Source organism: Agelaius phoeniceus, chromosome 17, assembly GCF_051311805.1.
Source record: "Agelaius phoeniceus isolate bAgePho1 chromosome 17, bAgePho1.hap1, whole genome shotgun sequence".
In the NCBI taxonomy this organism is placed as follows: domain Eukaryota; kingdom Metazoa; phylum Chordata; class Aves; order Passeriformes; family Icteridae; genus Agelaius; species Agelaius phoeniceus.
The window spans coordinates 10358556-10370480 of NC_135281.1; the positions used below are offsets into that span (position 1 = coordinate 10358556).

The window sequence follows — 11925 nt, forward strand, 5'->3', positions numbered from 1 at the left end:
TTCAGTTAAAGGATGGGTTTGCACCTGCTGAATTTGGATACCTGAACGTGCATTTTCAGCTTGGCTGGGATGAGGGGCAAATATTTTTAGGTGGCTTACTGTGTTTCTGTAGCTAAGAACCGTATGGAAATGATGAGACCGGGCTAGCAAGGCTCATTGTAAGAATATCTCTGATGAAGGGAGGTTGTGGTGAGAAAATGGGGATGGTTTCAGGGCCAGCTGAATGCCATGGTAGCATGGCACAGGCCGTGGCTCAAAATCAACCCTGTGTGACTCCAGGATGGCGAGAGCACCCACCTGAATGTGACAGGGCAGTGTTCAGGGGTGGTGGGGTGGCCTCAGCCACCCCACTGTGCTCAGCTGCAGAGGAGGTGAGGTTCTTTCCTGATGCAGCTCCTGCGTTCCTGTGGCTGTTTCTAGTCTGGGATGCATTTCTGAGCTCCTCTACTGCAGGAAGACCAAAAATAGAGAAATTGCCCATCTAGAGAGGCCTGTGAGCCACAGTTCCCTCCCTCATTTCCTGGGTTTTCCCCATCTCCCTTTCTAACCTTCCAACCAAAATAGTACCAGGCTCTGGGATTGCCAAGCACTCTGCAGGGAGTGTGCCAGAGCAGCCGCATCCCCAAGAGCCTCAGGAGCTCTGAGTGGTAAAATTTAGCCCTCTCCACTTACTCACAAATTTCCTCTTGGCAAACAGGGTTTCCTGGGAGCCATTGAGCACGTAGACCTGCAGGGTGTATTCCTTGGTGGGGCTTAGCCCTCCCACCGTGGCTTTGGGAGTCTTGGTTTTCAGCATGACTTCTTGCTCCGAGTCCCCTGAGGTGGGATGAAGCCACAGCTCAGAGCCTGTCAGAGCTTAAATTTAAGTTGACAGTAGCAAAAGCAGCACTGAAATGCAGGGAATGTCTGCCTAGGGACTGCAGTCAGCTCCTATTCATACTTTAAATTTTGAGGAGCTCTGATTTTTACTCTTTTTCTTCAACGTAGAGTTGGGAGGATTGAGGTGGGCTTTTTAAATCCCTGGTATGTGCCCAAATTTGAGCATTACTTCCCCCCCAGTATTAGTGTAACTCTCACCAGCTTCCCAAGGAGTTGTTGAGTGAAAAGCTGGTATTCAGAATGTAAAGACTGGCAACTGTTTATGAAAACACCCAGCTGGTTGAGGTCATGTGTGACAAAATGAGGAAGTGACTCGGAGTCTCTGGAGGTCACCAATGGCACTTGGACTCATCTTACCCCAGCTGTGCTGCCTCTGCCCCATCTGTCTCCAAGGGCAGCTGCTGCCTGCAGGGCACAGCTCATTTCTGGGGCTGGCACTGCCTGCAGACCCTTCCACAGCCACGTCCTGAGCTGTTGGACCCTGTCCTGGGACTGGGATGGCTTGAGCAGCCAAGAGCTGGAGCGTTTCTGTGCTGGCAGGGCAGTGACTGCTGCCCAGCACAGAGAGGCACAGCAGCCCCCTAAATCCCTCTGACAGGAAAGGTCTGAAGCTTTGAATGATGGAGATGGATGTTCCTGACCCTGCCATCCCTGTGCTCCTGCCTGGGGCTGGAAACTCCCCAGCCTGAGAGGGAAAGCCTCAGGCATGTGCTGCGGGGATTCCCTGCATTCCCGGGATGCTCATCAATCTCTGCTGAGCTGAGGCTCTGGGGAGGAGCAGGGCAGGCAAGGAATGAGAAACCTGCTGCTCCAGCCCGGGAAACAGGTGGGGCTGAGCTAAAATCGGGTGGATGATCACAGGAGCTGCCGCCCTGCACTCCTGCTCCCTTTTCGGGCTCACTGGGAAAGCGACTGGGAACCAAATGCCAGCCACGACCAAGGATGGCTCAGCCCCTCCTCCCTGCTGGGGGACATTGTGTCCTTCCAAAACCACCAGGTTCAACATCTGAAATCAGGGAGTAGGGGTAGGGAGCTGGAGGGATGGGCCTACCCACGCAAATAGGGTCAGAGGCTTCCCATGCCATGTCCCTGCAGTGGTGGCAGAGCTGGGAGCTCCACAGCAGAGCCAGGCAAGGAACCTGTTTCATTTTTGTCTCACAGAGTCCCAAAGAACAGTGTTTCTGGCTAAGCCTTTCCCCTAGGATGAAGAGGGCTGAATTTCCTCTCTTTCCTCTGAAGGAGTGAAAAAGGGACAGTGCCTGCATTGGGTACCACTACTGACAGCTCCCACGGTGCCCAGAGAGGCTCCTTGTCACTGTGAAACCAACCCTTGGAAACCAACCAGCCCAGTGAAACCAATCCTCAGAGCCAGAGCAGGCTGTGGGTAACTCCCTCTGCCTTGTCTCTATTCCCCCAAATAATGCTCATTTCTCAATAATGCTCATTTCTCATTTTTAGGTGCTGTTGTGCTCCAGGTGGAGCTCAGTCCCGCTGAACTCTGCTGGGACCCGAGCCCAGGGTGTCAGCACGTACCTGCCATGGGCTTTACCCGAACTTTGTAGCCACTGATGGTCCCCTCAGTCTCTTTCCATTTCATCTGCAGCCTGTCTTCTGAAAGGACAGTGAGCTTCAGCCGGCCCGACCCTGGGGAGGAGGAGACGTGGCCGAGCTGTTGTGGGTGCAATTCCTGCCACAAACCCCTCTGTGCTGTCTCTCCTAAGGGCATGGCAGTGATTGTGGTGCAAAGGGAACCTTCCCCACCCCAGTCCTCAGCATCCCATGGCAGCTCCTGCAGTCCCCTTGCACCTCTGCAGGCCTGGAGCCTCCCGTGCAAGGAGAATTTCTCAGGTGTTCATTTATACCCCTACAGGAAGGTAAAGCAGCCTCCCCACAGGTGGGGGCTCTCTCTGAACCCTTCATGTCTTGAAGGGCTCTCCCAGGAGCTTTCAGGCTGAATGGTTTTTTACAGCAAGTGTGTTCAGTGCAAACATGTGAAATGGGAGGGGAGCAAAGGGGCTCAAGCAAGGCTCCTCAACAGGCTTGGGATGCTGAGAAATACAGGAATTCCCCAGGTGATGGATCCCACACTTCTGCAGAATGATCATTTCAGAGGCAGCTCCAAGGACCAGCTGGGTTTAGAAAGAAGGAGGGAAAAAAAAAAAGAAAGAAAGAAAACCTGATAAAGTGTAAATAACAGCTCCTGGCAGGACCATAACTCATGGGCACCAGCTTGTATCAGTTTGCTGCAGGGAGCTGAAAGCTAAATGACAAATCTTGAGGGAAAAAACAGTATCAGACAAGGAGGTAAAGAGACGAAAGAGCACATTCCTTTATCACCTCCAGATTTCACAGCTATCTGTTAACCCAGCTAGATGGCTGAGCCCATGTGTCACTCCTCGAATCCATGATTCCTGTCACACAAATGTCACCACGTGAAACTTTTTCACTCAGCTGGATGCAGGGTGGCAACTCAGCAGATTTCTCTCCCCTCCCTCTGACACTGTGCCCAGAGCTGCCTTTCCAGCAGGATGCCCTAATTTGCAGTGAGTGAGCACACCATAAACACCTGCACCCAAGTGCTCCCCCTCATTTGCAGCTGTCACCAATCTTTTTCCCTTTACAATTGCTCTCAAAAAAAATAAATCTCAGAGTGACCTGGAGTTTCTGCTCAGTGCTGCCAATCTGTCACCCAGGGCTCCTCAGCTCCTTCATCTGGTCTTGCACGATGCCCTGACAGCTCCTGACATCCCTGCCATGATGCCACCCCCCAGGAAAGCAGTGAGAGCTGGCACTGAGGTTCCTGCTTGTCTCAGCCCAACATCTGGGCCTTAACCTTTCCTTGCAGAGACTTCCTGCAGGCTGCCCAACAAGCAGATAACTATTTTGGGGAAACAAAGCTCAGATTCACATCTCACCCCAGGCAAATCTGAAGAGGAAGAAAGAAAACAGGGGAAAGAGGGGTGAAGGGCAAAAAGCAAATCCTAAAATCATGCCTAAGAGAAAATGGTAAAAGATCATGGAACAATGAGGGGAATTCATAGTTAGATTAAACATGGAGCTGTCTTCTTTTGGCCAAGTGTGGTCCAGCTCCTTGGGCATCACTCTAGGAGCCCAGAAGCTAAAAAGACAAGAATGTCCCCAGACAGACCAGAAAGGACATCATCCTCTAAAGCACCATTATGTGCTGGATGCAAATGATCCCCAGTGCCATGAAAGCTCCACTGTTTCCTTGCCCTGTGTTAGATGTGCACTGTTTGATGCTGTAACCTTGCTCTCCAGCTCACAGGGAGTTAAGCCCAGGCTGAACTGCAGAAGTCTGGAAGATACACAGCAGGGAGACACATCTGTCCCAGCCCTGCAGGGCCACCACCTCTCTAGGAACCTTTGTGCTCTTCAGACACAACCTAAAGGTGGCTCTTCCACACCAGAAAGGCTGTGCTGAGGTGCTGTAGGCATTTTCTGGGGGGCAGGATGATGGAGGAGGAATCACCTCGTGCTTCCTCACCCGGCTGCTGCACCACATCTCCCCACAAACACCCAAAGCAGGAAGGTGCAGTGTCTAAAGAAGCAAAAGCCTTTTCCTTCCTATTTCTCAGGCTCCCACAGATCACACGAGCCCCTCATTGCTTGCACAGGCTGAAATGCATCCCTGATGTGCTGAACTGCTGCCAGGGATGAGGACAGGCCAGGCAGGGTGGGGAGGGATGGAGGGGCTCTCCCAGCTGGGGCCCCTGACCCCTCACTGCTCTTCATGCTTGGGAAAGGCTGTTGGGAGCTTCACCAGCAGACAGCAGAGCACAGCAGCCCCCTGGAACAATGCCTGGCTCTGGGAATGGCCCTGGCAGTGCTGTCCCTGCCAGCAGGAAGGGCTGGGCTGTCCCAGGGCAGACAAACCTCAGGGAACAGCCCCAGCAGGGCAGGCAGGATCCTTACCTTGGCCCACTCGTCCCCAGACATGGCTCACCACAGGCAGGCAGGCAAGAAAGAACCAAGTGTGAATCAGCATTGTGAGCAGGACCTACAAAAGGGCAAATGTCAGGGAGGAGAAGTGAAGGTTGTATTTCACCACATCGAAATCCAGGTTTTGTCCATCCTGCTTTGAGGCACCACAAGCTCTGGGCATCATGGATGGCACTGGAAGGATGGTGGAGAGGAACACACAGATTTTCCTGCAATCCCTACACGTTATTTTATCTTTTTAGTCTCTCCAATATAGCTCTCAGTGCCTTGGACTAAGCTGTGTTTACAAACCTGGTGGGGAACTCTCCTCTCCTCCTGCTTGTGCCTGGGGCTGCTCTCTGGGCAGGACAATCTCAGCACTGGAGCTCCCAGTGATGGGCTCTGCTCTGACCATGGAAACCAACAACACTGGCAAATCACTGGACACAGAGATTCCAGAATAACCTCTGGTTTAAACTGTACAGAAGTAATTCATTGTGGTTATCATGGCCACAATCATTCCAGGCTTACAGACAGCACGTTTCTCATGTCCCTGGGATGCACACACCAATCACAAGGGGGAAAGCACAGAGAGGAGCACTCTGTAACAGCCAGGCTGCTCAAACATCAGATTTAATGACATCAGTTGCTGTGAGAAAGCAATTTTGCAGCAGGAGGGGTCCACAGACCCAGTGGAGTTTGTATGTGAAGAGCTTACAAAGAAGGGGTTTATTTCTTATTTCATTCCTAAGTTATATGCAGTATTTGTTGGGATAGTTTTGCTTTAATTTGTTCACCTGAACAGACTGAAAGTAGACAGGAGAGACTTAACCATGGCAGAGGGTCAGAGTTGTGAATCAGTTTGACTCAGAAAAACCTCAGCAGCATGGCCAAAGCTGACTGCCAGCCCCAGCCCACGGACCCTGAGCACCCACAGTTGGCTTTTCCAGCCTGGATTTCAGTGCTGTTCAGTTTGGGTCAGGAATTTTGGTCAGCAGAGAACCACCCCGATGGAAGAAGTGCCACTCCCTCATCTGGCTCCCAGCAGACCAGGTTTTGAGCACCTGTTGTTGGCCTTTTGTCATCTCTGTGCTCCACATTTCAGCCTCACTGCTTCTGGCAGAACCAGCCCTGCACCCCCTCCTGCAGTGACATTTCCCTTCCCTTCACCTTGATGGACAGGTATGCAGAGGCTCCTGGCAAATGCCTGATTCCCCTCAAACACAGCAGCTTTGTAGCAATTTCAAGGAAAAATAAATATGCACATGAATGAGTGAGTGACCCAGGCATGATCTGTTTAAATCAGATCTAAATTGCTGGAAGAATGAATGGAAAAGCGTGCAAGTTGTAACAGGGAGTTGTTAACCACCCTTCTCTGTCTGTTGCTTTGGTTTTTTTTTTTTTTTTAATTGAAGATGAATGGAACAACTGCAGTGTAACCGAAGCCTTTAGCCATGGGAAACACTTGCTTTATTTTTCCAGCTAATAAAATGAGGTCATTGTTTATAAAAAACAGCAAACATTTGATAGGTGGCCTTCAGAACCCTGATTGTCACCTCCAGGAAAGCAGAGCCTGCCCTGGCTGCAGAGGTGTGTGTGCCAAACAGCAGCAAAAAGTCAGCATTTTTCAAATTCCTTGAACTAAAATTTCATTTTTGCTATTTTGATATGCCACCAAACTGCTCTTGATTTCCTTGAAACTTCTGTGCAACTGCTGACAAACAGGATGCCAAACTCTGGCAAAAGCACTGGGTTGTGTGGGATCTTTTCATGTTAACCCAGGTTATATGGGATCCAAAATCCAGAAAAATAAACTCCTCCAGCCTGCACTGCTCCAGGCTTACTGCAGGCTCTGATTTGGGCAGCAGCTTCCACCCTGTTGTGTCAGTAAGGATGAGTTCAATATTATCATAGAATCACTGACTGGTTTGGGCTGGAAGGGGCCTTAAAGCTCATCTCATTCCACCCCTGCCATGGGCAGGGACAATTTCCACTGTCCCAGGCTGCTCCAAGCCCCATCCAGCCTGGCCTTGGGCACTGCCAGGGGCAGCCACAGCTGCTCTGGGCACCCTGTGCCAGGGCCTGCCCACCCTCCCAGTAATCCTGGTTTTAACCCAGATTGGGCACAGTTAGACCCCAGGCTGTGGATCTGTTCTGTGATTAAAGCAAGAAACAGAGACTTCATCTCTTCTGCCGTCTCAGAGGCAAACCCCTCACCATTCTGCCTCTTCTCCAACATTCATTTTCCTAGCTGTAAATCAGGGATAAGAAATGCACCTGTCTGAAGTGGTGGAAGCCACCCATCTGGAGGAGCTCCCTCTCCACAGCTCCCCTGCCACACCCCAAGCCCCAGCTCCAGGACTCCCTGGTCCCTCCCCATCCATTTCTGCCATCCATCCGTGGTGCCAGCAGCCAGCCAGGCTGAGTGTGGCCCCTGGGGCTGAGAGGAGCACAGGGACAGCAGGCAGGGAGCCCACAGCACGCTGGAGCCTCTCTCCTGTTACTCACCCCCAGGGAAGGAATGTGGAGACAGCAGCACATGGAGCAAGTGGTATTTCCAGAGCCTGGAAAACAGGGGTGTGCGGGGAGCACACCACTTTCCACTTGCTCCAGTTGTGTGCTCAGAGGAGATTTGGAGGTTAAGGCAGTCAGAGACGCCTTTTTTTTGTACAGGAAATTTTAGAAGTAGTCACTTTAGTTAAGGAAAAAAAAATGCCAGCCACGTATTTAAATCATCAGGACTAAAAGTGAGGATTTGCAGGCACTGTGAATTATTTCCATCCTCCACAGTCCCAGTTTGGGGACGTTTCCTCATGTCAGAGGTCACCCCTGTCTCTGCACAGGAGGGCTGGCAGGAGCAATGTCACCTCCTGTTCCTCTCACTGCTGGGCACAGGAGCAGGGCCAGAAACAGCCCCAAGGAGACAGGGGCTGCCCGAGGCAGGGAATAAATCTGCCCCACATTCCCTGAGTGCTTTGCCGGTTAAAGGACCCAAAACACACTAAAACCCACAAATTCATCAACCCCTTTCTAGTTTCTCTTGGAAACTTCCTCTATTTCAGTTCCACTATTGAACAAAAGTGGAAACGGCACCAGAATAAAAAAAAAGTCAGGAAAAAGTTCCACTTGTAGGCTGAGCTTTTGCAGCTCCCCCAGCCCATCAGGCTGAACCCACCCACACCTCCAGGTGGGAAAAACCCACACAGGTGACAAACCCTTCCAAGCACTCTCTGGCTACAATATCCTAGAGGAAAGTACAGTTTTTAGAGATATCCTAAATAGTAGAGTATTTTAGATAGATAGTACAGTATTTAAGAGGATATCCTGCAGGATAGTACAGTTTTTAGAGGATATCCTAAATAGTAGAGTATTTTAGATAGATAGATAATACAATATTTTAGAGGATATCCTAGAGGATAGTACAGTTTTTAGAGGGTATCCTAAATAGCAGAGTATTTTAGATAGATAATGCAATATTTTAGAGGATATCCTACAATATCCTAGAGGATAGTACAGTTTTTAGAGGATATCCTAGAGGATAGTACAGTTTTTAGAGGATATCTTAAATAGCAGAGTATTTTAGATAGATAGTACAATATTTTAGAGGGTATCCTACAATATCCTAGAGGATAGTACAGTTTTGTACTATCAACCACAAAACAGAAGGAAAAAAAAGAGATCAAAACCAACCAACAAAGTGCATTTCTCACAGCCACATCCCCTGAAGAGCCCCAGATCCTGGTTTGTTTAGGCTGATGTCAGGGAATGTGCCCTGAAGCCAATTCACCCTAAAGGAGGGGACCTGTCCCCCCTGCCCGGCACCCAGCACTGCACCAGCTCCAAGCTCCAAGAGAGCAAAACCCTGCAGGATTTCCCTTTTTGCTATACCCATACATGCCCCAGAGAGCAAACCCCTCCTGGGTATCCCAGAGAGCAAAACCCTGCAGAAATTCCCTTTTTGCTATACCCATACATGCCCCAGGGGAGCAAACCCCTCCTGGGCATCCCAGAGAGCAAAATCCCGCAGAAATTCCCTTTTTGCTATACCCATACATGCCCCAGAGAGCAAACCCCTCCTGGGCATCCCAGAGAGCAAAACCCTGCAGGAATTCCCTTTTTGCTATACCCATACATGCCCCAGAGAGCAAACCCATCCCGGGCATCCCAGAGAGCAAAACCCTGCAGGAATTCCCATTTTGCTATACCCATACATGCCCCAGAGAGCAAAACCCTGCAGGAGTTCCCATTTTGCTATACCCATACATGCCCCAGAGAGCAAACCCGTCCTGGGCATCCCTGCAAAGCCAGCCCCGAGGGGAAGGAAGGAGGCACAGACCTGTCGGAGTCGGGAGGAGGCTCCGGCTACATCCCGGGACGGGGGCAGGAGCTGCCCTGGCGCCTCATCTGCTCCTCGCAGCGATCCAAGATCGCAATCCCAGCAGCCGGGAGGGATCGGGGAGGGGAGGGAGAGCACAGGGACAGGGATGGGGTTCCCGCACCTCCCTCTCTGCACGCACGGCTTGGCCCCTTCGCGCCGCCAAAAAAAAAGCGTGAAAAGCGGGAGGCTGCTCCTATGGGCAGGAGCACACGGCTTTAGGGGATTTGCTAATGAAATAAAAGAGAATCTCTGTGCGGCAGGCTGCAGGCTGATTTCCTAGAAGGCAGCAACAAGTGCTGGCTCCCTCCCACGCTGAGCGCGGCCGGGATGAAGCCAGCCCAGCCCCGCTCGCTCCCATCAACAGCTGTGCGCGCACGGATGGGGGCTGTGCTCCCTTTGCTCTGGGAAATTAAGCACATCTGCCAGTTCTGCAGGGCCGGAGGCCGAATCGTGAGCTGGAGCTCCTCAGCTGCGAGATCCAGCCCTGCCAGAGGGATCCCCAGCACCAGGAGCTGCTGGGAGGGACCCCCGGTGTGCCAAAACTTCTGCTGGATGGATTTTGGCCTCGTTGCCAGGAGGGGATGACTGACGGTGACATTTCTTGTTTCAGAGGCCAGATTTTCAGCTGCAACTGCAGGGGCTGTCAGCATCACAGTCTCCCATCACAACTGAGGTTTAAGACACTTGCATTGCCATTCAGCTGGAAACATGGATACCTTTGGAAGTGTCAAGTTAAATGGGGGAAAAAAATCGTAGTTTTCAAAATATTTTGCACATTAAACAAACCTTTGTTAGCTCTTTGCAGTTTTGTTTTATAATCCTGTAAGTACTTAAAAGCATCACAATGTACAGACCAAAGGATAACACCAAAAGGAAGCACTTAAATAATAGAATTACAGAAGGATTTGGGTTGGAAGGGACATAACAGAGCATGTTATTCCAACCACTATTCCTTCCACACTTCCTTCCACTAAGGAAGCACTTAAATAATACAATTACAGAAGGATTTAGGTTGGAAGGGACAGAGCATGTTATTCCAACCCCTGCATGGACAGGAACTCCTTCCACTATCCCAGGTTGCTCCAACCCAGTCCTGAACACTTCCAGGGATGGGGCAGCCACAGCTTCCCTGGGCAAAAAGTGGGCAACAAATCTTCATAAAACCAAGCACAGAGCATTCTGTACCCCATGGAGGGAGAGTTGTCACTGCCCTTCGTGTAAATACCACAAGTTGCCTCTTCTGGAATTCCTGCTGGGTTTCTGATGTTGCTCAGAGCTGCTGCAGCTTTCTTTAAAAGCAGGAGAGAAAGAAATGAGCACTTATCTCCTGAGCTTTCAAGGAATTCAGATCCAGAATTAAAAATCCCTGTTCTGACACAGGAAGATCTGGAGCTGTTTTCAGTGCTCGTGTTCAGGGTGTTGTTTCCTGACCTGCCTTTCCCAAGGTGCCCACACCATGCCTAAACCTTCTGCATTTGACCTTAGTGCAAGCCAAGCACCCTGGGTTAAACCTTTGGGACATCCCAGATACCCAAACTCTCCCTAAAGAGAATTTAAAAAGCAAACAGGCAGATGGAGGTTTCTGAACTCACGCACTGAATGCTACAAATAACAACTGTGAGTTTGTTGAGGAGATGGTCTGGTTCCACTTAGGGGCTGGAAGGACCCCAATTATCAATGCAAACATCTTGCCTGGACCCTGTTCCAGGAATTCTGTGCTCCAAGTTGTCCCATTACCTCAGCACCAGCTCTGGGGGAGCAGAAATCCCTTTATACCAAGGGAAAAAAAGGAGCCAGCAGTAGGGCAATACCTGATACACAGCTGACACCAGATTCCCCAAGAAAGTCAACCCCATTTCTACACAAATCAAAAATACTTTTTTGGCCTTTCTGGGGTGTTTTTAAGGTTTGGGTTGTGGCCAAAGGAGCTGCACTGAGGACCCTGCCCTAAGCAGCAGTGCTGGCAATCATCCTGTCCATGCACAGCACAGCAGGCTAATCACAAACAGGATGCTCTGTGAACTGGAAAGAAGGAAACCTCCCTAATTTCTTGTTATTACCTGTTTTTCTATACTTAGCTCACTTTCAGGGTAGCTTGCAAGGAATATTTTGCACTGGCTGCAAATACAGCCACCCTTCAAGCAGCAGGTGACAGGGAGCTGGATTTTGGTGGCTTTTACTCATTTTTGTTCCTTCCCAGAGCCAGATTCAGACCAGGACACATTTTCTTTTGGCCATACTCTGCTTTTGGTCCCACTGTTCCCCACTAGTTTGCTAGCAGCCTATGATGTTGGGGATCTCTGCCTGCCTCCCTGCCGAGGTGAAGCTGATTAATGAAATTAAGCATTATTAAGGGCTGGGGACACAAAAAGCACAATCATGGAAGTGTCACCTTTTCAAGAAACAGCTGTGAACAGCAACCAGCCCTGGCTGTGAGTGTGGCTAAGCCAAGAGAGTAGCAGGAGCCTTAGACTCTACAAGGAACCCACATTCCTGTGTCCATTTCCTTATTTTCTTGACAGAGCCGGTGGCACAGCTTATGGGGCCATCTGGGGAGCACATTGTGTTCTTGGGAGAGTGCACAGACAGCTCAGGGCAGCTCAGACAGACTCACTTGGTATAAACTTCTTGCTGCTTACCAGCTTTGCCACCTGCCTCACAGCTTGGCTGGTGGAGGGCTTCATTAAGTGCTGAATTCTCACACTGGCACTAAAAAGGAGCTGCAAGAG

The 11925-nt window shown here is 50.5% G+C and overlaps 1 protein-coding gene across 1 annotated transcript in view; it reads right to left on the reverse strand.

Moving 5' to 3' along the window:
- COL20A1 (collagen type XX alpha 1 chain) overlaps positions 1–9357 on the reverse strand; it is a 53806-nt gene extending 44449 nt beyond the window's left edge. The window contains exons 1-5 of the mRNA XM_077187302.1: positions 9155–9357; positions 4813–4897; positions 2413–2523; positions 673–816; positions 298–447 (exon numbers count right to left, since the gene is read on the reverse strand). Coding sequence (XP_077043417.1) covers positions 298–447; positions 673–816; positions 2413–2523; positions 4813–4885 — 478 coding nt within the window. The 5' untranslated portion in view covers positions 4886–4897; positions 9155–9357. The remainder of the gene's footprint in view (positions 1–297; positions 448–672; positions 817–2412; positions 2524–4812; positions 4898–9154) is intronic.
- Positions 9358–11925: the final 2568 nt, after the last annotated feature.